Here is a 19,897-nt window from a genome sequence, read left to right as displayed (position 1 = left end):
TGTATTGTTTTAAATAATTCAAAATAATTCAAAATGTCATACCATATTTATAATTCATTAACATAATTATAAGATGTGCTCAATGACAGCTAAGTATTTTCTGAAGAAGAACTTTCCAGAAGTGATGACTCATGATATTAAAAAAGTACTTAAGGCAATGAGAAAAGAGTTCTCCTTTTTCATGAAGTACAAATAAGAAAATAGAATGGTATTTTAAGAAGCTCATAACAAATGAGTTTTCTTTTTCATTTAAGCTCTGAAAATATATGTACAGAAATGCCCTATAAAAATGAATATGTAAACCAGTACTTAAATTTAATGAGTATTTTTAAGCCAAAGAACAGATTTTCTTAATATCCTAAAAGCAGAGGCTTTCCCACAACTCCTCTCATTTCTTTTTTTCACACCATTCTCCTGCCTCAGCCTCCTGAGTAGCTGGGACTACAGGCGCCTGCCACCACGCCCGGCTAATTTTTTTGTATTTTTAGTAGAGACAGGGTTTCACCGTGTGTTAGCTAGGATGGTCTCCATCTCCTGACCTCGTGATCCGCCCACCTCAGCCTCCCAAAGTGCTGGGATTACAGGCGTAAGCCACCGCGCCTGGTCTTTTTTTTTTGAGACAGGATCTCACTGTATCACCCAGGCTGGAGTGCAGTGGCGCGATCTTGGCTCACTGAAACCTCTGCCTCCTGGGCTCAAGCAATCCTCCCACCTCAGCCTCCCAAGCAGTTGAGACTATAGGTGCACCATCACCATGCCTGGCTAATTTTTATATTTTTTGGTAGAGATGGGGTTTTGCCATGTTGTCCAGGTTGGTCTCAAACTCCTGGGCTCAAGAAATCCACCTGCCTTGGCCTCCCAAAGTGCTGGGATTACAGGTGTGAGCTACCACACCCAGCACCTCATATTTCTTTTCTTTTTTTTTTTTTTTTGAGATGGAATCTCACTCTGTTGCCCAGGCTGGAGTGCAGTGGCGTGATCTCAACTCACTGCAACCTCTGCCTCCCAGGTTCAAGTGATTCTCATTGCCTTAGCCTCCCGAGTAGCTGGGACTACAGGCACGTGCCACCATGCCTGGCTATCACATTTCTTAAGACTAAATACGAACCAATCCTCATCAAAGAATAATGCCTAGCAATTGCCTGTTTACATATTCTTCTATCCCACTAAACTCTACATTCTTTGAGGGCAGGATTGGATAGTATCTCTAGCACCTAGACAAATAGGTGCCTGGCTCAGGCTGGGGCAAAATAAATGTCCTAAGCAGAGAACTAGGAAGGAAGGGAGGACATTTTTAAAGTGAGCGATGTTAGATTGTTATAAGAATTTTCCAGAAAGGAAGGCATTATATCAGAAATGTACATATATTTTATTTGTAAAACATTTCCAGATATGTACAAAGGACAGCATTGGCAATAAACACTAATCGCAAAGTTGACTATCATGATAGCCATTATTGACTCATCTCTTCTTGAATTTGAAGAATTTCAAATGTCACAGTAAAAACTGATTCAGCATGTTACTTCCATGTAGTAGAAGATGCACTGGGAATCAAGGTAGGCTGAATGTATAGAAAAGAATTCCTTTTTTATCCCAAACCCAAGAAATCTGAAGGTAATTTTTTCACCTCTCATATTTAGAGATTTACACACATACACACACACACACACACACACCCCAGAAACTATTTCCAGGCAGAGGCTGATACTCAGTTGCCATGTACCAAGGCAGTCATTCTATTTTTTACATACTTAATATAATTTGGCCATTATTATTATTGTATTCCAACTCTTGAAACCATGTCTCATATCTTTATATTTCTGCATCTATATATAAACATATCTAAATTATCTCAAATTCCTCACTTGCTGGCCTTTCTGAATAAATCAATCATCCCTAATTTCAAAAGCAAACTATTCTTCCTAGAAAAATTGCTAAAATTGATATAACATTATCAAACCACTGATTTGAACCAAATTATCTCAATCTCAAATCCTCCTTAAATTCAAAGAAAAGCAAATCACGTTTCATATGAAATTCAGAAATTAAGCAACTGGTCTAGCAATTCCATTCTTGCTCACATTCACCAATAGATGTGTGCCAGAAGTCAATGTTCGTACTAGCGAAAAACTAGCAACAACCCAAGTGTCCATCAAGAGAACAGGAAACTGAATAGCTGGGTTTTTACTGTTATTCTTTGTTTTTGTTTTGTTTTTGTTTTTGTTTTTTGAGACAGGGTCTCACTCTGTAGCTCAGACTGGAGTGTAGTGGGTAGAGATGGAGTTTCACCATTTTGGCCAGGCTGGTCTCGAACTCTGGGCCTCGTGATCCGCCCGCCTCGGCCTCCCAAAGTGCTGGGATTACAGGTGTGAGCCACCGCACCCAGCCAAAAATAACTTTTCTATAAGATGAAACAAGTCCAATTTTGCCCATTTTGATGTATATTGACTGAATAACTTTCTGAATAATACAATATGGGTCCATCCCTTCCACTCTCATATTTTCTTAACCATTCTCTCATAAGCATTCATTCATTTAGAATACCTAGAGATTTAGCCGGGCGTGGTGATGCATGCCTGTAGTCCCAGAGCTACTCAAGCAGCTGAGATGGGAGGATCGCTTGAGCCTGGGAGGCAGAGGTTGCAGTGGGTCAAGATAGTGTCACTGCACTCCAGCCTGGGCAACAGAGAGAGACCTTGTCTAAAATAAATAAATAAATAAATAAATAAATAAATAAATAAATAAAATCTAGTGAGAATTTCACAGGAAATAATTTAATATCAAAATCAGAAGTCCCTAATGGCCAACTCTGACACGACAAGTTTAAAATTGATGAGTCCACCATCTTTTTAAAAGTAACTCAAAATGATGACAACAGTATGTAGGCAATTTTCAAAATTAAAATTGATGAGCCTACTCCTTCTACTTGTCAGGGTAGAGTGTTTATTGATCTCTAAATCAGTGGTGTTAGAAGGAAATGTGAATCCAAGGCACTGCTGGCCTGGTCCTGTGGGTTCCTCGCCAGCAAATGAGCACGAGATCAGGTCCAGGAGGATCGAGATGCTGGTGATGTCGGTAACAGCAGGGATGACACATGGCCCACAGGCAGGATGAGCCCAGCATATTAATAGTGCATTAACATAAGAAGGAAAAATCTATCAAGGCTTGACATATTTATAAATTCCCCTAGGTAATACCCAAAACTCGAGTAGCTTAGCAAACAAATTATTTCAGAAATGTGGAGTTCCCTCCAGCAACTCACTGTTGTTTTTATAGGTTGCCAGTTCAGCACAGTCAGGGATCAATTCTTTAGAAACCTTCGAGCATAAATAAATACTACTTTAGTGGCAGTATTTTTTAAATTTACCAAAACGATCTCCAAATTAAATCTTCTAAGAATGAGAAGAAAGGATTTATATTATATAATTTTCTACTGCTAGCTTTGACTCAGCAGAACATCCTGAGTAAGTAGGAGGCAGAGTAGGAGGAAAAGGCAGTGTGTTAGATGCTTCACATACCTCAATAACAAGAGCTGAGCCTGGTGCTGAGGCCTTTACAGGCATTACCTCATGTAATCCCAATAAGGAAAACCTTATGAACTCTCCATTGGACAGATGTGGAAAGTGAAACATTAAGTAACTCACTGAGATTCACAGTTAGTGATCCACAGTGCGAGAATCCAAGCCCAGGCCTGTCCAACACTAACGCCTGTGTTCTGTCTGCTGTGCTACACAGCAAAGCACATTGCATCATTTTTAATAGAGACTTAACAAATCAAATAGACTTTTAAAAAATGAAATTACTAAGTGGCTAAAAGTTTAAAAGATAAGGAAGATTTTTAGCTTTATATTAAAGTGGTACAAAACGGCAGCATAATGGGACCTTGTCTCTACAAAAAAATTAAAAATTAGCCACGCGTGGTGGCACACACCTGTAGTCCCAGCTACTCAGGAGGCTGGGATGGGAGGATCACTTGAGCCCAGGAGGTCAAGGCTGCAGTGAGCTGAGATCACATCACTGCACTCTCGCCTGAGTGACAAAGTGAGAACCTGTCTCAAAAAAAAATGGCAAAAGAAGAGTCAAAGAAGTCTAAATGGTCACATATAGGACCATTCTTTCATAATATGGCACCATACCAGATCTTGGTCTCCTTTAGTTCTCCTGCAAGTCTAGCCCTGGACTTTCTAAAACAGGCATTCTGTACCATATATTCAGAAAACTGTGTGGCTGTTTAAACTACTTGAAGATAGTCTTTTATTCTAAGTAATTACTAGGTAAGAAATTTGACAGAAGTTTCTGAGATGGAAAAACCATGGTTCTATGCTCAAAGACAACAACAACAACAACAACAACAAAAACATTAAAATGAGGTTAGGGAATAAAAGTCTATTTTAAAAATAAACCTCACACCTTAATACCATGAGAACAACTTTCAGAAAGTTACATTCAGCATGCTTTGAATTATGAATCTTCTCCTGATGTCATACTCTGGATATTTGAATTGGCCATGAAAGATGAACAAACACTAGCCTGTCAAAATCTAAAATTACGATGGGGAAAAAAAAACCTTTTTTTTTTGAAATGAGAAATTCTAAAAGGCAATTTAAAATCTATATAATACCCTTTCTATACCCTCTGGAAAACAGTATGCCAGTGAATACTTCCATCAGGATTTCATCTTTGTAAATACATTAATGTTGACTAATTAGGTGTCAACAGCCCTGAGTAGAAGAAACATTAGCATAGTCTCTTCCATTTAAAAAATATATTTTTTTTAGGCCCACATGATGGCTTACACCTGTAATCCAGTAACTTTCGAGACAAAGGTGGGAGGATCACTTGAGGCCAGGAGTTCAAAACTAGCCTGGGCAACATAGCGAGACCTGGTCTCTAAAAAAAAAAAAATTAAAAAAATTAGCCAGGTGTAGTATGGCATGTGCCTATAGTCCCAGTCACTCAGGAAGCTGAGGTGGGAAGATCTCTTGAGCCCAAGAGTTCAGAGCTGCAGTGAACTATGATTATGCTACTGCACTCCAGTCTGGGTGACAGAATGAGATTTTGCCTTAAAAAAAAAAATGTAGAGACAGGATCTTGCTCTGTTGCCAGGCTGTTCTCAAACTCCTGGCCTCAAGCAAAACTCCCATTTCACCACCCACCTCCCCTCCCCGAGTAACTGGGACTACAGGTGTGAGCTACCATGCCCAGCTCTCTCCATTTTAAATGATGTAGACAGAGAAACTGGTCAGTTGAAAGGTTCAGGAAATGACTTGTTTTGAAATGTTGGCAAAAAGATGTTTCATCTTTTCTCTCAGAATTCCCCTCAAAACAAGAGGGAAAATGCAAAAGAAAAGAGAAAGCCCACGCTATCTGAAGACAGAAAGCCAATGGAAGAGTGGAGAACAGGCAGAGGTTAGAGGGCGAAACCTAAGAGCCTGCAGAGAACACCAGACAGGAATGAGCTAACCTAATCTGCAGAATCAGAGAAAAGGCCCAGAATTTGATGCAATGGGCAAGAGATAAGAGGCTGCTTTTCTAGAAAACCTGAATAGTTCTGGAGAAAATAGCTGCTGCTGCTATAATCTATGGTGGTCCCTATCAAAAAAGCTGGCTCAGCTTTAATAAGTCTGCTATGGCTTGAACGTTTTGTCCCCTCCAAACTCAAGTTAAAACTTAATCCCCTAAGCACAGGTTTTGGGAGGTGGGCTCTTTTGGGAGGTGTTTAGGACTAATGCCACTAAAAAAAGGGCTTGTAGGAGAGGGTTTACTGTCTTCCACTCACTCTTTTGCCATATGAGGACACAGTATTCTTCCCTTCTGGAGAATGCAGCATTCAGAGTGGCATCTTGGAAGCAGAGACCAGACACCAAACCTGCTGGCACATTGTTCTTGGACTTCCCAGCCTGCAGAACTGTGAGAAATAAATTTCTGTTCCTTATAAATTACCCAGTCTCAGGCATTCTGCTATAGCAGCAGCACAAATGGACTAAGACAAAGTCCCACCCAGATACACAAAACTTTTACTCAGTTTTTGTTGTTGTTTTGTTTTGTTTTGTTTTTGTTTTTTGAGACAGAGTCTCTCTCTGTCGCCCAGGCTGGAGTGCAGTGGCGTGGTCTCGGCTCACTACAAGCTCCTCCTCCTGGGTTGATGCCATTCTCCTGCCTCAGCCTCCCGAGTAGCTGGGACTACAGGCGCCCGCCACCACACCTGGCTAATTTTTGTTGTATTTTTTAGTAGAGACGGGGTTTCACCAAGTTAGCCAGGATGGTCTCGATCTCCTGACCTCGTGATCCACCTGCCTCAGCCTCCCAAAGTGCTGGGATTACAGGTGTGAGCCACTGTACCTGGCCAACTTTTACTCAGTTTTTAACATATTCTTTTAATGTCTCATTCCTAAATAATCATCAGGCACTTGAGGAAAACCTCTAACATAAAGGACCAAAGTGAAAACAAACAAACAAAACAATGAAACAAAAAAACTAGAATAAATAAAATCAGGAAATAGAATACTAGGAAGAGACAAATGGGTTTTGTCTATTAAAAGAAAAACCAATTTTCATAGAGATAGAAGGTATATGTATGAAACACGAACAAGAAACTTTAAAAAAATAAAAGACTAAAAAAGCACAGAGAACAAGAAAGACCTCTTAGAAACTAAAAATTACAGTTAGAACAAAAACTTCAATAGTAATGTTGGCAAGTAAAGTTGACAAAGACTTACAGAAAACAGACAAAAAATGCCAAGGTTGGCAAGAGGAAAAAAACTAAGAAAATTGAAGGACCAATCCAAAAGGTCCCACAAACAACTAATCAAAAATCTAGAAAGAAAAAAGGCTGGGCATGGTGGCTCATGCCTGTAATCCCAGCACATTGTGAGGCCAAGGCGGGTGGATCATTTAAGGTCAGGGGTACAAGACCAGCCTGGCCAACATGGTGAAACCCCATCTCCACTAAAATAACAAAAATTAGTCGGGCATAGTGGCATGCCTATAATCCCAGCTGCTTGGGAGGCTGAGGCAGAAGAATTGCTTGAACCCGGGAGGCAGAGGTTGCAGTGAGCTCCAGCCTTTGCAACAGAGTGAGACTCCATCTAAAATATATATATATATATATAATATATATATATATATATACACACACACACACATGCATATATATTTGATAATTTCACCAAATAACAGAAATAATAAGAAATAATAAGAAATTTCCCAAGAAATTTCAGATTTAAAAGGTCCATTGAGTACACAGCACAATAGAAAAATAAAATATATAAAAAAGAAGATATTAAAAGCTTCCAGAGAGGCAGCAACAGGTCACATACAAAAGTTCAGGAATAAGAATGGCATGGCCTTTTAACAGCAACAGTGGAAACTAGAAGACAAGGGAGCAATGCCTCTAAAAGTCTAAAGGAAAACAATTTTCAGCCAGAGTTCTATAACCAGCCAAACTATCGGTCAATTGTGAAGGGAGACTACAGACACTTTCAAATAGTATAAGGTTAAAAAAATTACCTCCCATGCACGCTGTCTCAGTAAGCTATTAGACTATGTGATCTACCACAGGTACAAAATAAGCCAAAAAAAGAAGCAGCAAAGGATCCAGCGCAGGTAAGAGGCAAAGAGCATTTCCAGGATGACAACTGTGCAGCAGCATCCCAGATTGGAACAAAAGGACAGAGGACTCCTGGAGGAAGGTTCCAGCAGGGAAATGGAGCTGAAAGATTCCAGTCTGCTAGATTTGACTGTGGAAAATTGTATGGCAAGGCTGCTACAGGGCTTAGGAAGAATTAGAGACAAGTACAAAAAAAATTAGCTCTCGGAGCGGTAGCTCATGCTGTAATCTCAACACTTTGGGAGGCCGAGGTGGGTGAGATCTGGAGTTCGAGACCAGCCTGGCCAATATGGTGAAACCCTGTATCTACTAAAAACACAAAAATTAGCTGGGCATGGTGGCACTTGCCTGTAATCCCAGCTACTCAGCAGGCTGAGGCAGCAGAATCATTTGAACCTGGCAGGCAGAAGTTGCAGTGAGCTGAGATCACGCCATTGCCTGGGCAAAAAGAGCGAAACTCCATCTCAAACAAAAACAAAAACAAAAATAACATTAGCACTTAACAATGAACATAGTGGACAAAGGAGCACCCTAGTTACTATATGAAGTGGGGAGGGTGGAATATTTACAGCCTGAGTGAGAAGTCCCTGTCCTTAAGTAATATATAACATAATTGCAGAGCTAAACCATAGATACGAAATGGACTGGTACTTTTCAAATTATTTGACCAAGACCCACAGTATGAAATACATTTTACATTATAAGCCAGAAGCATTTTACATGGTGAGCCAGAAGTGCAACAAAAGTGCCATGAAACAATATTATCTCTTTTTTATATACATTTTGATATTTTCAAGTTTCTTTTATTCCAGGGTTTTAAATGCTGCTAACAACCCACTAAATTGACTTCATGAGTCACTAATGGGTTGCAACCCACAGTTTTAAAAACACTGCAAAAAACTATGGTCTCTTCTATTAAAAAGAAAAAATAAAACACTTCTGGAGTAGAGAATTGGTGGAGGCAGGGAGGATGGCAAGAAAATTACAGACTTGATAGAATTACAGACTGACAGGCAGTGAATGGGAAAAAGGCTGTTACAGGTGAAGGGAAGGTAAGTAAAGGCTCAAAAGCAGGAAAACAAAGTGTGCGCTAAAGGCATAGCAGAGAAAATGGTAAGTCTGAATGAAGGAGAGGAGTGAGGAGAGGAGTGGAAAATGGAGACAGAAAGGCATGATTGGAGACTAACCATGAAAGGTCATAGACTTGACCAATATGCTGAGTCTGATCTTACTCCAACAGCAATGGAGATACAAAAAATGTGGGGCAGTGGTATGCCAGCAAACTGCAGTGATGTCTATATCATCTCATAAAGACTGACTTATTAATTTTATATGCATAAAAATTACATAAATTAAAAATATAGAGCCAGGCATGGTGGCTCATGCCCATAATTCCAGTGCTTTGGGAGGCCAAGGTGGGAGGATCACTTACAGCCAAGAATTCAAGATCAGCCTGGGCAACATAGTGAGGCCTCATCTTTACAAAAAATATCAAAATCAGCCAGACATGGTGGCATACATCTGTAGTCCCAGCTATTCAGGAGGCTGAGGTGGGAGGATCCCTTGGGGCCAAGAGTTTGGGACACAGTGAGCCATGACCATGCCACTGCACTCCAGCCTGTGCAACAGAGTGAGACCCTGTCTCTAAAAAACAAACAAACAGACAAAAAATTAATGGAGAAATATATAACATGTGACTAGAAATGAAGATAGGTGTTCAGTGAACCAAATGAAGTTCATTTTATTCATTTTGATTTTTTTTCTCCTAAACCTTCATAAAAAAAAAAAATGATTTGAACAGTTTAGGCCCTGAGGAAAAGAGCAAGCAAGTCTCTGGTAAGAAAAAGAGATATCCTTTCTTTCATTTCATGATCTATTACAGTAATACAGATAGCTCTTTGTACCTAAGATTCAGCCTTAAGAAACTTTGCCCACTTTTTTAAGCATCTGGGGCTCTTTTCCCACTAGGCTTTTGTACTTGATGTTCCTTTGACTTGTAATGTACTTCCCAAGGACTGACATCAAACTAGACATCACTGTTTGAGAAACCTGATCCCAAAGCTAGATCAGATGCCCTTGCTAAGGGGCCCTGGGGCACTGCCCCCATCCTAGCACCTTTTACCTTAGATTATAATTGTTTATTTACCTGTACAATTAGACCGTAACTTCCTTGAGGACAGAGGCTATGTTGATCTTGATTATTACCAAAGCCTCATCTACTGGTACTGTGCCTATCCCTTGGGGGACACTCAATAAATATTTGGTGAATACAAAGCTTTTGTTTAGTGCACCAACATATAATTTTCTTTTTTTCTTATTTTTTTGAATTTTTAATAGAGACAGGGTCTCACTATGTTGTCCAGGCTGGTCTCAAACTCCTAGGCTCAAGCAATCTGCCTGCTTCGGTCTCCCAAACTGCTGGGATTACAGGTATGAGCCACTGTACCCAGCCCCACCAACATATAATTATTATTATTATTATTTTTTTTTGAGATGGAGTCTTGCTCTGTCGCCCAGGCTGGAGTGCAGCGGTGCGATCTCAGCTCACTGCAAACTCCACCTCCCAGGTTCAAGCAATTCTCATGCCTCAGAGGCCTCCCGAGTAGCTGGGATTATAGATGCCCACCAACACATGCGGCTTTTTGTATTTTTGGTAGAGACAGGGTTTCACTATGTTGGTCAGGCTGGTCTCAAACTCCTGACCTCAAATGATCCGCCCACCTAGGCCTCCCAAAGTGTTGCAATTACAGGCATGAGCCACTGTGCCTGGCCCCAACATATAATTTTAAAGTCTATACTCTGAGACTAAAGCTTAGACTTGAAAAGTCAAAATCTGCTCTAAGAAAGAGCAACCAATTTGTACTCCCTGCCTACTCTGCCTATTAAGTAAACTGATGAAACTGTCTAGACTTACTCTGTAGAAAGTCTACCCAAAATTAAGTTAAACAAGTAAGGCAAGGTTAGGAGTTTAGACTTGAACTAATAAAGAGCTATTGTGGGTTAAGAAAGGTAGGCATGCAATTAAAACAGGGCTTTAAGAAGATTAGTCTCTTCTGGTATGCAGGATGGAATGGGGGAAATTTTTTCCTCCATTGTTCTTCAGCCTACTTTTTTTTTTTTTTTTTTTTTTTTTTTTTTTTTTTTTTGAGACAGAGTCTCACCCTGTCGCCCAGGCTGGAGTGCAGTGGTGCAATCTTGGCTCACCGCATCCTCCACCTACCAGGTTCGAGTGATTCTTTCGTCTCATCCTCCTGAGTAGCTGGGACTACAGGCGTGCACCACCACACCTGGCTAATTTTTATATTTTTAGTAGAGACAGGGTTTCGCCATGTTGGCCAGGCTGGTCTTGAACTCCTGACCTCAGGTGATCCAGCCACCTCGGCCTCCCAAAGTGCTGGGATTACAGGTGTGAGCCACTGTGCCCGGCCTCAGCCTACTTTTTAAGGTGTGAGCAGATGACCATACTAACATGAGCAATCAAGCACAAAGGCTGAGTTTGCATGAACAGAGCTTAGTATTCATTAGCTCAACAAATATATTTGAGGTGTTACTATGTTCCATGAACTGCACTATATTATAATAAAAATCATAAACTATAAGCTGACATATGATGAAATGGATAAAAATTGCTGAGACTCAAGCTACATTAATGTGTCTGGTATAGTAAAGGAAGTCAATGATGCTTAAGTACAAATGAGAAAGAAACCATATAAAATGATGGAACTTAACATTATTTTCATAGAACCAAATCACATTTTTCTTATTCTTTTTTAAATTTGTTAATGTTTCTGTATCAATAAGTAATTTTAATGACAACTCTGACTCCCACCTCTAGAGATGAGCTGAAGCCTGCTGAACGTGTCTTAGGGAGTTGCAGACTTCCTTATGGACTACAGAAGTACAGAGAATGACATCTGAAAGAGATAATTCTGGTACAAAAATGTGTGCTATTGTTTCTATGAGGTTTGTCCCTGCCAAAATTTATATGGAAATTTAACTGTCAGTGTAACTGATATGGTTTGGCCATGTCCCCACCCAAATCTCATCTTGAATTGTAGTTCCCATAATCCCCACATGTTGTGGGAGGGACCCAGTGGTAGGTAATTGAATCATGGGGGCAGTTTCCCACATGCTGTTCTCATGATAGTAAGTAAGTAGATAAGTTCTCATGAGATCTGATGGTTTTATAAGGGGCTTCCCCCTTCACTCAGTTCTTATTCTTCTCTCCCCTGATGCCATGTGAAGAAGGACATGTTTGCTTTCCCTTCCACCATGATTGTAAGGTTCCTGAGGCCTCCCAGCCATGCTGAACTGTGAGTTAATTAAGCCTCTTTCCTTTATAAATTACCCAGTGTCGGCTGGGTATTGTGGCTCATGCCTGTAATCCCAGCACTTTGGGAGGCTGAGGCAGGCAGATTACCTGAGGTCAGAAGTTTAAGACCAGCCTGGCCAACATGGTGAAACCCCGTCTTTACTAAAAATACAAAAAATTAGCTGGGCCTGGTGGCAGGCACCTGTAATTCCAGCTACTTGAGAGGCTGAGGCAGGAGAAATGCTTGAACCCGGGAGGCAGAGGTTGCAGTGAGCTGAGATTGTGCCATTGCATTCCAGCCTGGGTAACAAGAGTGAAACTCTGTCTCAAAAAATAAATAAATAAATAAATAAATAAATTTGTGTGGTATTGAGTGAGTTCTTGCTCTCACAAGACTGGATTAATTCTCTTGGGAATGGATTACTTCCCATAAGAGCAGGTTGTTATAAAGTAAGGACATCCTTCATATTTGGCTCCTTTTCACGTGTCTGCTTCCCCTTTGACCTTCCACCATGTTATAATGCAGCAAGAAAACCCTTGTCAGAATCCAGTGCCATGTCCTTGAACTTCCCAGCCTTCAGAACAATGGGCCAAATCAAATAAAGAGGTTTCTCTTTTCTTTATAAATTACCCAGCCTCAAGCATTCTGTTACAGCAACGCAAAATGAACTACAGCAATCTGTTAAGATAGATGTATCCAGAGGTGGGACAGTGGGAACACAGGGGAAAGGCAAGCATTTCAGTTTTGGGAGGCAGCGTATGAAGGGTAAAAATGGTTACAGGAAAGATGTCCTAAAGAAAGTGGCTCTAGGCCGGGCGCAGTGACTCACGCCTGTAATCCCAGCACTGTGGGAGGCCAAGGCAGGCAGATCACGAGGCCAGAAGATTGAAACCATCCTGGCTAACATGGTGAAACCCCGTCTCTACTAAAAATACAAAAAAAATTAGCCAGGTATGGTGGCAGGTGCCTGTAGTCCCAGCTACTCGGGAGGCTGAGGCAGGAGAATGGTGTGAACCCGGGAGGAGGAGCTTGCAGTGAGCTGAGATCACACCACTGAACTCCAGCTTGGGTGACAGAGTGAGACTCCGTCTCAAAAAAAAAAAAAAAAGTGGATCTTGAGCCAGTTCTGCCTAGTGAACAACAGAAGGACAGTATTCCAAGCACAAGTGGGGTTCATTAGAATAGTCTGTGCAGAAGTAACTACCATTGTTGGAGCTGATAGCCTGGGAATGCCAGTAGATAAGCAGAAGTCAGAGGATCACAATGTGGCTAACGAGCCATGCTAAGGACCTTGGACTTGATCTTGCAGGAAATGAAGATGGTATTTATGCATAGGAATGACAACGGTCACATCTGCACTTTAGAGCACTTTTAAAGCAATATGGAGAATGGGGGGTGTCACAATTAAGTATAGAGATATCATTTAAGAGGGGGCCACTGAAAGAAGCAGAACATCATGAGGGTTTCAAAATACTATGGTAGAAATGGTACAGATGGGATAGACTTGAAAAATATTTACCAAGTAAAATCAGGAGAGTTTTGTAAATGATGAAATACAGGCAGTAAAGGAGACCAAGAAGTCTAGAATGCCTCTCAGGTTTCTGGGTGGATGATGAGACCATAAATTGAAGATGGACAGTAAAAGGAAAATGAAATTGGTGAAAATGTGGGGGTGGGACATCAGGAGAATAGTAGAGACAATATATTTTGTTTTATAAATGTTGAATTTGAACTACCTGCGGGGTAGAACTATATTAAGGTAGCTATCTAGTATTAGACAAATAGACATACCACTCTGAAGGATAAAACATAAAGGTCCAGGGCTGGGTGCGGTGGCTCATACCTATAATTCCAGCACTTTGGGAGGCCAAGGTGGGCGGATGGCCTGAGGTCAGGAGCTCAAGACCAGCTTAGGCAACATGATGAAACCTCATCTCTACTAAAACACAAAAAATTAGCCAGGCATGGCAGCGTGTGCCTGTAGTCCCAGCTACTCTGGAGGCTGAGGCAAGGGAATCACTTGAACCTGGGAGGTGGAGGCTGCAGTGAGCCGAGATCATGCCACTTCACTCCAGCCTGGGCAACAGAGCGAGACTCTGTCTCAAAAAAAAAAAAGATAAAGGGGTCTGGGTCTGGGTAGGAGCCATGCATCTGCTAATCCACACTAGATGCATATAATACAGCCTGAAGAGTAGCCTTAATCATTCAAAAAGAGCTAGTGTAGGCCAAAGAAAGGGCAATAGGCTAAAGTCAGATACCTGAGGTTCAATGTTGGGGGAATGGGCTTATCACCTAATATCAGGAGTCATCTTTAAAGAATTTTCCTCTGCTATTATCCAGAACTCTTCCTTATTGCTTCTCAGAATTTTTTTTTTTTTTAAGAGATGAAGTCTCACCATGTTGCCCAAGCTGGTCTTGAACTCCTGAGCTTAGGCGATCCTCCTGCCTCAGCCTCCCAAAGTGCTGGGATTATAGGCATAAACCACCACACCTGGCCGGCTTCTTAGGCTTTAATGAAGAAAAAGTTGTGTTACATATCTTCCTTTGAAGTAATTAACAGAGAAACAAAGTCAAGGCAATAAAATTTTATCTATTAAGAATATTGGGCCAGGTGTGGTGGCTCACGCCTGTAAAAAAAAAAAAAAAAGGAATATTATTGATTGGGCACAGTGGCTCTTGCCTGTAATCCCAATACTTTGGGAGGCCAAAACAAGAGGAGCCCTTGAACCCAGGGGTTCAAGATCAGCCTGGGGAACACAGCAAGGCCTCTTCTCTACTAAATATTTTTTAAAAATTTTTTTAAAAAGTAGCTGGGTGGGCCAGGCACGGTGGCTCATGCCTGTAATCCCAGCACTTTGGGAGGCTGAGATGGGTGGATCACCTGAGGTCGGGAGTTCAAGACCAGCCTGACCAACATGGAGAAACCCTGTCTCTACTAAAAATACAAAATTAGCTGGACATGGTGGCACACACCTATAATCCCAGTCACTCGGTAGGCTGAAGCAGGAGAATCACTTGAACCTTGGAGGCAGAGGTTGTGGTGAGCTGAGATTGCGCCATTGCACTCCAGCCTTGGCAATAAGAGTGAAACTCAGTCTCAAAAAAAAAAAAAAGGCTGGGCATGGTGGCATGTGCCTGTAGTTCCAGCTACTGGGGAGGCTAACGAAAGAGGATTGCTTGAGCCCAGGAGTTCAAGGCTGCAGTGGGCTATGATGGCAACGCTGTACTCCAGCCTGGGCAATAGAGCAAGACCTTGTCTCAAAAAATATATATATATTATTAATTACTGACATTTATTGAGCACCAACTTTGTTACAAAAATAAAACAGTATTTGCATATAACCTATGCACATCCTCCTGTATACTTTAAATCATATCTAGATGACTTAAAATACCTAATACAATGTATATGTTATGTAAGTAATTGCTGTACTGCATTTATTTGTATTATTTTTATTGTTATATTAATTTTTAAAAATATTTTTAATCTGCATATGCAGAATCCTCAGATATAGAGGGCCAACTGTATTCTAAGCTTAATAACAATCCTGAGAGGTATGTCACATTACTATGCCTATTCTATAGTTGAAGAAACTCATGATAGATGAACCACCATTCGACCTATAATCTGGGTAAGTCCACAGCCCCCATTCTTAACTACTGTTAAATATAATCCCCCACAGCAGCTAAAAATAGATAATGAGTCACTGAAGCCAACTTGCTACTTCTACACATAACAATGCCTGCATCAATGACGTTCATTCCATTTGTTACCATCTTATAACATGTAAATTTTAAAGACAGTATTCTGTTTTTCATATTATTACACCAACATTTGGATAGATCTATTGAGTGCCACTGTTAAAAGATTCATCGTTCTTTAATCATAGAAAGAAACATCTAAATTGAAACCTGAGAAGTAAAATTTAATGATATTTTGGATGTAATTCTGAAGGGTTAAGAAAAAAAAGAAAATAAGAAAACACAATTTAATGACATTTGAAAAAAATGGCTTTTTAATGTGAAAATGTCAAGTCTGTAGCTAACTACCTCAGGTGAAATGGGAAAGTGCTTCTTGCTTTTTCATCTATAAAAATAAGTCTGAAACTCTATTTAATACTGTCTATTAAAAAAGGGCTAGATCTGGTAGGTCCTAGAAAGGCTTAGGGGCAAATGCCACATAGGCTAGTACAGAATTGCCCAACAGATACATAGGCTCAGCACAATCACTTACCCAGAAACCTTCTCCAGGGGACCCAAGCTTTATAATTTAACCATTAAAAGCGCATGAGAAGAGACTTCCGCTAAACATATACAACATCCTTTTCATTAAGGATTTGGGAAATCTGTCATTTTAAGAGAGCTATATGCCTGATAGATTCTTCTACTTCTGTACAAACTTACACAATCAACAATAATGATTCGTAACCACAATTCACTACCTAATTTTGTGTTTTGCAACTTGTTTTCCACTTTTCCTTCCTTTTAAAACTGAACTATACATATCAACAGTCTACACTATTGGCCACTTATCCTCAGGATACATTCCAAGATCGTCAGTGGATGCCTGAAACCACAGATAGTACCAAACCCTACATAGACTACGTTTTTTCCTATATATACATACCTATGGATAAAGTTTAATTTATAAATCTGGCACAGTAAAAGATTAACAGTAACTGATAATAAAGAGAAAAATTATAACATCATACAGTAAAAAAAGTTATGTGAATGTGGTCTCTTTCAAAACATCTTATTGTACTGTACATATCTACTTTTTTTTTTTTTTTTTTTGAGATGGAGCCTTGCTCTGCTGCCCAGGCTGGAGTGCAATGACACAGTCTCGGCTCACTGCAACCTCCACCTCCTGGGTTCAAGCGATTCTCCTGCCTCAGCCTCCTGAGTAGCTGGGATTACAGGCGTGCGCCACCACGCCCAGCTAATTTTTATATTTTTAGTAAAGACAGGATTTCACCATGTTGGCCAGGATGGTCCCAAACTCCTGACCTCAAGTGATCTGCCCACCTCAGCCTCCCAAAGTGCTGGGATTATAGGTGTGAGCCACTGTGCCTGGCCCTGCACCTACTTTTGACAACAGTTGACCTCCAGTAACTGAACTGCAGAAAGCAACACTATGGATAAGGGGGAGTACTGTATATAGAATTATGATAAACGAACTTTAATAGCAAGAATTTAAAATTTTTTTAGAAAACCCACAGTACCTTTGGATGGTTTGCCTCCTACTTTTCCCAGGAAACCTCAAATGAATGTGTAAAGAGTTGGAAAGAAAATTTTAATAGAAGTGGAAAGAAAATTTATTTGGTTTTCACAATTTTAACAATTTTTACAATTTTTAAGCAAGGTATACCACATAAATAAAATTCCACATAGCATTATTTGAAGCCAAGCATTGGCTTCCTTTAAAAACCAAGATGACCAATCATGCTGATCCATCTCTAACAATCACACCATACATCATTTCAAAATGGTAAAAAAAAAAAAAAAGAAAGAAAGAAAAAGAAAAAAAAGCATTAAAAAATTTATGTTACTATCAATTTTTACCAGAAATCACACAGATCCAGAAAGTAATACAACAAAAAGCAGCGATAGTTTCTCCAACAGCTTTGCATGATCTGAGCCACATTTCCAAACTGCTTTTCACTGTGATTCCTGCAACAAATTCCATCAGTACATTTTAGAACTTTTGCAAATTAAATTAGATGTACTTGTTCACCTCAATTCATCCCTGGTGAATGGCTGTGTGGAACTCTAAATTTAAGTACAACTGCATTACTGTTCTCTGGTTCATGTAGAATAATTCTTGGATTCATAGCAATGCCAAGCTAAATGACACTGCAAAGAAACCCTTTGTTTTCAAATAAATCAGTGCTTGGATTTAGATAATGCTATAAAGAATCTTATTCATGCAGTGTACCCTAGTTAAAATTGAAAAAGTTGGGAACAAAAACTTCCACCTCTATTAAAATAATAATCTTTAAAGTTTTTTTCTACATGAGTTTAATAGAACCATAGAATTTTAGAGGTAGAAGGAACTTTGAGTAATTTAAAATCTAAGAAAATAAAATCACTTACTAAGAGTTACTGAAATTAGTGAATCTAATGGTAGAATCCAAGCCTTCCAGATTCCCTACAGCTATTAAATATGATGAACAGATTCATATCAGCCAACATTTATTTATCAAATGGCTACTTTGTGCCCTTCACTATGCCAAGCATTTTTACACCCATTATTTCTTTCCTAAATCATTTCATAGGATTAGAAAAGACTTACTAAAACAATCACATTTACTCCTTTGGACATTCAGTGTTGCTAACAGGGGCGACTGCCACATGATCAAAATGGATAGAAATAATTCAATTACAATAATAACTATACTACTGAAGAAGATGTATTTCAACAACACTCCATTCTCAGAAATTTCCCTCCCAGAAGTAGAAATAGATTTAGAAGGCCTAGGAATGCATTTCTGGGCACCAGCCTCTTTGCCAAGACCTGCAAAGACTACTGCAGCTTCCTCCTCCTTCATCCACTTCTATACTTTTTCCCACTATCACATTCTTGCTGGATTCTTCTGTTTGTTATCCAGTCTATACTTTCTCCTGAATTGCTATCCCTTCCAATAATACCGAAATGATTCGGCTTTTCTGGCTATATGTACCATGCACACTTTGTAGAATTTTTCCTCTGCATTCTGACTGATACCCTCTACCAGCCTAGGCTGAATGGCCTTCCAATATGGTCATTATTATACAATAGGATTAATTAAATAAGAGATCACTCTAACTACAAGTGCAGTTTGAAAAATCACTGCAATGTGTATATTTGCTTTTTTATAATATCAAAACAATAATTTATTTATTTATTTTTAAATAAAAGTTATGTGAATGTGGTCTCTCTCAGTCTGTTGCCCACGCTGGAGTGCAGTGGCACCATCTCGGCTCACTGCAACCTCCGCCTCCCAGGTTCAAGCGATTCTCCTGCCTCAGCCTCCCGAGTAGCTGGGATTACAGGTGTGTACCACCATGCTCAGCTAATTTTTGTATTTTTAGTAGAGAGGAGGTTTTGCCATGTTGGCCAGGCTGGTCTCGAACTCCTGACCTCAGGTGATCCACCCACCTCGGCCTCCCAAAGTGCTGGGAACACAGGCATGAGCCACCGTGCCCGGACAACAATTTATTTTTAAAATACAAAATAATTTTTATATGTGCTACAAGGCAGAGTTAAATATTTTTTTTTTTTTTTTTTTTTTGGAGACAGAGTCTTGTACTGTCACCCAGGCTGGAGTGGAGTGGCACAATCTTGGCACACTGCAACCTCTGCCTCCTGGGTTCAAGTGATTCTCCTGCTTCAGCCTCCCAAGTAGCTGAGATTACAGGTACACACCAGCATGCCCAGCTAAGCAAAGTTAAATTATATCATTTTCACAAACTCATGGTTGATGGCACTAAAATGTCCAAATATTTTTAGTTGAGGAAAAGAATTTACCAGTGTTTATATGTTGAAACATTTTTAATTGCCTCCACCAACTAGATCTCACATGGCCTTTCTACCACTGCAAATTTTGACATGTCTATTTCATATAATTCTTGTAGGTGCAAATTAAATACTGTTCCAATGAAAAACAAGAAAATTTAACTGCTTACCATTTCTAATTGTCGTGAAGACGGAGCACATTCTGTCACATTTTTTTTGAGATGTCCTCTCAACCATGTTAGCAAGTAAACTTTTAATTCCTAATAAATAAGGTTCTCAAAATACGAATGCTAGTTTGAGATGGGTGGCAATAATGTTTGAAAAAAATATTCCAGCACATTCTACTAGTAAATCCTAATACACAGACACAAAAGAATCACAGACTTGAGAAAATACCACTAAACATAAGTTACATTTAAATGTTAATACCCGGCCGGGTGCGGTGGCTCACGCCTGCAATCCCAGCACTTTGGGAGGCCG

At 39.9% G+C, this 19,897-nt stretch overlaps 3 protein-coding genes across 4 annotated transcripts in view; 1 reads left to right on the top strand and 2 right to left on the bottom strand.

Moving 5' to 3' along the window:
• Window positions 1-19,897, bottom strand: part of SGK3 (serum/glucocorticoid regulated kinase family member 3) — a 147,931-nt gene that overhangs the window by 108,767 nt on the left and 19,267 nt on the right. Inside the window, exon 1 of one of the 2 annotated variants that reach the window (XM_034966175.3) lies at window positions 5,780-7,098. The exons of the other annotated variant lie outside the window; for it this stretch is intronic. The gene's annotated coding sequence lies outside the window, so the exon portion shown is untranslated. Of the gene's footprint in view, window positions 1-5,779; window positions 7,099-19,897 lie in introns of those variants that run through there. 2 annotated transcript variants of the gene reach the window in all.
• LOC117981299 (uncharacterized) overlaps window positions 7,631-19,897 on the top strand; it is a 31,661-nt gene continuing 19,394 nt past the window's right edge. The window contains exon 1 of the mRNA XM_055116034.2: window positions 7,631-7,794. Coding sequence (XP_054972009.2) covers window positions 7,631-7,794 — 164 coding nt within the window. The remainder of the gene's footprint in view (window positions 7,795-19,897) is intronic.
• LOC129398620 (putative uncharacterized protein C8orf44) overlaps window positions 16,220-19,897 on the bottom strand; it is a 68,355-nt gene continuing 64,677 nt past the window's right edge. The window contains exon 4 of the mRNA XM_063606799.1: window positions 16,220-17,592. The gene's annotated coding sequence lies outside the window, so the exon portion shown is untranslated. The remainder of the gene's footprint in view (window positions 17,593-19,897) is intronic.

The sequence above is a fragment of the Pan paniscus genome, chromosome 7, assembly GCF_029289425.2.
Source record: "Pan paniscus chromosome 7, NHGRI_mPanPan1-v2.0_pri, whole genome shotgun sequence".
Classification (NCBI taxonomy): Eukaryota; Metazoa; Chordata; class Mammalia; order Primates; family Hominidae; genus Pan; species Pan paniscus.
The sequence above is the reverse complement of the archived record's forward strand: the minus strand, read 5'-3'. Positions and strand labels throughout refer to the sequence as shown.